Raw genomic sequence first — 4,531 nt, 5'->3', positions numbered from 1 at the left:
AAGTGAATCAGGAGGCTGATATGCCGCTCTAGTATCGCCTGAGCCACCTCAGTTCCTATAATTAAGATAGTAAACAAATACATTTATATTTTTAATCCACAATTAAAATCAGATAAGGATATTACAACACATTAATACTTTCCATGACAGAAATAGCTTTTGTCAGATTTGAAATCCTAATCATCATCGGATAATGGGTTGGATCATGAAGCTGAATTCTTAGAAATCCCTGGGCTTCTAAGCCCATAAACCCAATACATTTTATATAGGGGCCCCCGAGATAAATAGCACATCAAATGAGAGTCTGTGGCTTACTATTGAACTGGGGGTCCTTGAAATTAAGAAAAGGTTGATAATCACTGTTCTAAGCAGCGCAGGGAGCCCTCGTTTTCTGATCCAGGCTCAGAACCATGGTCTGATGCTGCTGCAGACGAGCCTCCCTCCCGACTCTTTTTGTCCTCATTGTCCGACTGTTCAGACTCAGACTGCTGCCTCTTCTTCACTGGAAGGTTGCTCCCAGAGAAGTTCTCATCCGAGTGCCAGCTGCCGGCCTCGCTGCCAGAACCGCTGTGGGAAGAAATGTGCTTCTTGTGGCCACCTTCATCGTCAGAGCCCAGACCAGTGTTTGTTTGGTTTCTGTCTATTTTCAGGCAATCCTCATCTGAAGAAGAGTCAGAAGATGAGATGATGGCCTTAGACTTGATCTTCCCTTTAAGGGAACGTGGCACGTGTTCAGATCGGGACTTTTCCAAAGTACTGCCTTTAATTTTTCGTTGTTTCTTGGGTAGTGGTCCTCCCTCCTCACCGCCATGCTTTCCTCCCTTAATGGGTTTCCTCCGCTTCTTGCGTGACTCCTGACCTTCTTTCTGCTCACTACTGCTACCAACTTTTCTCATCTTTTTCACGGGCAAGTCTTCATCAGAGTCATCAACGATAAAATCATCGACGTCCCTTCCTTTCTTCCGACGACCTCTGCCTCCTTTCTTCCTTTCTTTGGCTTCCATGTCTGCAAAAATGTAATTTAGTTTTTCTGTGAGCAAGTTCTTGGTCTTCTCCACGTACATGGCTCTCTGCTCCAGAAGCCTCTTCTGCTCCTCAGCATCCTTGTTTCGCTTTTCCTCCTGTATTTTCAGTAACTGCTGGCGTAACAGGTCCCGCTCCTTCTCCTGTTTGGCTCTGAGATCTTTTTCCTCCTGATCCTGCTTCTGTGCACGGGTTACAATGTACTGTGCCTGGCTCAGAAGGTCAGAGCACTTGCTGGCATCAGAGGCAGCAAGTGCAAGGTCAACTTTCATATTGTCTTCAGGCTTACTGAGATAGCTGAAATACCTGTGGGCCAGCTTCAGATGTTTGACTGCACTAAGCACAGCCTTCAGGTTGCTTTTCTCATCTTTCAGAACCAGAGTGGCCAACTTCTGGAGCACCACGGCCACATTGAACATCAATACCGTGTCATTGGGTGCCACATGGCATGCCTTCAGTAACATCTGTTTACACTCTTGCAGTCTTCCACATTTGAAAAATGCCCTTGCGAGGTACAGCAGCAGCTCCGAGTTCTGATGCTTGTAGAATTTCTTCAGGCAGTTCTCATACAATCGAACAGCAATGATGTACTGTTTCTGTTCCATGTAGATGTGAGCCAGATTTAGCCATACATCACTGATGTCGGCTGTGGCCTCCCTCACTTCGACAAACACATCATGTGCATCTCTGAAGTAACCCTTATGGGCCAAGACAGCACCTATCCCATTGGCAGCATAAAGGTTCTTGCCATCTTTTTGCAGGACCTGTTCATATATCGCCAGGGCTCGGTCCTGGTGCCTCTTTTCCTTCTCGCGATCTCTAGTGGGCTTGTGCAAGGTCTGTAGCCACAGATTACCAAGAGCCAGCATGGAGTAGGTGTCATTCTGAGTTGATGGCTGCTTCAAGATATGCTCAAACCTTTTTTGACCTGGGCCCCACTCCTGCTTGGCCATGTGAAGATTCCCTAATAGGGACCAAGCAACTTCATGATCGTGATTGATCTGCAGGGCTTCTTTGAACAGGTCAGAAGCTTCATCAAAATGTCCTTTGTCACGAGCCATGGCTCCAAGACGCAAGTAGCAGTCAATATAGCTGGGATGTTCTCTCAGGATGTTTTTGTAAAGTTTTTCAGCTTCATGGAATTCAAACATAGCCTCATAGAGGCGAGACAGATTATAGGAGGTGGTCACAGAGATGTCATTGTAGTACTGCTCATCATGCTCTCTCTGAGCTTTGGCCTGGTCCAGAGATGCAAGAAAGTATTTCTTGGCATCTCCAAGGTTGCCTGTTCTGAAGTGGAGAGCCCCCAAGTTGTTGAGTATCTCAGGGGGAACATCAGAGTGCACCTTCTGAAGGGTGCGAATAGCTTCGCTGTAAGCGGACAGAGCAACTTGGATGTCCTTCTGCTCAAGGAGTTGAGCCAACTCAATCCAGGCTTCCACATCATCTGGGCACTGCTCTGTTACCCTCTTCAGATAGCCACAGCCCATGTCACGCTTGTCTTGATCTTCGGATGCTGAATAGAGAGACCCCAAGATCTTCATAGTTTCATAGTTGTCCTTGTAGACCTTTAATACCTTTTCAAAGCACTGTGCCGCCTTCTCATTGTCTTGTCGATGGACATATATCTGTCCCAGGCCGAAGAATGGCAACACAAAGTTGTAGGAAGCAAACCGTGTCGCCTGGTAATAGTACTGGAAAGCTTGGTCATAGTCTTCTTGCACATGAAAGGATCGAGCCAACTGGTAGCAACTCTCCGCTTGTATGGCCTCCACCTCCGTCTTGTGGAAAGCGTGGAGCGCCAAGTGTTGCACTTTACTATAGTCTTTTTTAAAGAAGAAATGGTTTGCCAGGTGGTTGAGAACCATTGGGTTGCTGGGGTCAATGGTATAGGCTTGTGAGAGGAGCTGCACCCCATTCTTAATTGAATCTGCTTCCTTACTGTTGAGCTGTAGTACTGCCAGGCCAACGAGGGCCCCAACACACTGGGAGTTGAGTTCCAGGGCTCGACCAAAAGCCACAAGGGCCTTCTCCAGTTTATTGAGCTTGACAAAACAGTGTCCCATGCCAAGTCTCACTTCAGCAGGGCAACCAGGGTTTGCTTGCAGAGCCTTTCTGTAGTAAGCCAGTGCTCCTCTATAGTCTTTTTTATTGAAGGAGATGCAAGCCTTACCAAGCAAAGCGGGAATGTTGTTGGTGGACTGGTTCAGGACAAAGTGGAACTGGGCATCAGCCTGGTCCATTTTGTCTGCTTCTAGAAGGCACAAGCAGGCTCTTCCCAACAAGTGGTCCTGATCATACATGATGATCTTGTCTGCCGCGGTGTACAACTGTGTGGCCTGTGTGATGACCTTCTTCTTGGCGTCTTGGTTCTTTTCTTTCCGGGCCCGCTGCACATAGTACGCTGCCAGTGTGTCGAGGCAGGTCATCTGATCTTTTTCATAATCTCTGTAATCCAGGTTTCCATCGATGCGGGCTGCCTCGAGGAGCTTCACGAAGTCTTCCGTCTGCCCCTGCCTGTAGTACTCCAGTGCCAAATCGATCCATATATGCATATGTGTACGTTCCTGCTTCAGAATATTGATAAGCTCATCTCCTTCTGGCAAGTGATCCAACTCTAGCTCAATTACCTCATCTGTGTCCCTTAAAGGGATGTCTATAGAACCACGAGACATCCTTAGTGAGGGAAAATCCACTTGCTTGTCGCGTTTTTAACACTTTCCAACACCAAATATGGAGCACACACTGAGGTTATCGGTGGAAATGTCATCAATATGTAGATATTGATCACATCACCGTGATGACGTCAATGTGGGCTCCATATTCTGAAGATCGGTGGATCAGGAGGTGAATCCACTACGTGGAGTAGTGTTGGCAGCGGGCAGTTCTACAGTTATTGCGTGGGAGAGCACAGCCTTCAGGTACTTGTAGTCTATGACGCTAGTACAGTTCACAGCTTTGACATACCAACTTGGGAGAGTTTGGAACTTGTTTCCATATTTGGGCATATCTGTCCAGGCAAACAGACAATTGTCTTTCTTTCCTATAGGCTCCGTCTCAGATGTGACATAATACACGGGTTGTGCTTATAACCACGCCCCGGGCAAGTTAAGTTTACTGAGGTTAAGGTTAAGGTTAGGATTAGGTATAGTTTTACTAGGGCCCGTCACTATGACTGCAGACATAAACATAAACAAACCAGGGATCTCCATATCCCATCTATGGACATAGAAGGGACACGGATACACAAACAGATACAGAGATCTCCATATATGAACACAGACAGAAGGGTACAACAGGACTCTGACAAGGCCCTCAACACTATCATCAGTCATGATGGAGGTGTGAGGGCTGCAAGCCGTATAAAGTATATAAATGTAAAAAATAGTCACAATGGATCTAATTACAATGTGGCTTCCATGTGAATCTCGGACGTTATGTGGGCATTCTATGTCATCGGTCATCCATGACGTCGGTCAGCTCCATGTTCGAGCAAAGGTTTAAAAAT

The 4,531-nt window shown here is 46.7% G+C and overlaps 1 protein-coding gene across 1 annotated transcript; it reads right to left on the bottom strand.

The window, feature by feature from the left end:
- Positions 1-356: 356 nt before the first annotated feature.
- LOC310868490 (RNA polymerase-associated protein CTR9 homolog) lies at positions 357-3,698 on the bottom strand (the record flags this gene model as incomplete). Its single annotated transcript, XM_083778946.1, has 1 exon — positions 357-3,698. One exon carries the CDS (start codon positions 3,696-3,698, stop codon positions 357-359), a length of 3,342 nt encoding a protein of 1,113 aa, XP_083635072.1.
- Between the last annotated feature and the right edge of the window lie 833 nt (positions 3,699-4,531).

This window comes from Protomyctophum parallelum (assembly GCF_964188405.1).
Source record: "Protomyctophum parallelum genome assembly, chromosome: 13".
Classification (NCBI taxonomy): Eukaryota; Metazoa; Chordata; class Actinopteri; order Myctophiformes; family Myctophidae; genus Protomyctophum; species Protomyctophum parallelum.
The sequence above is the reverse complement of the archived record's forward strand: the minus strand, read 5'-3'. Positions and strand labels throughout refer to the sequence as shown.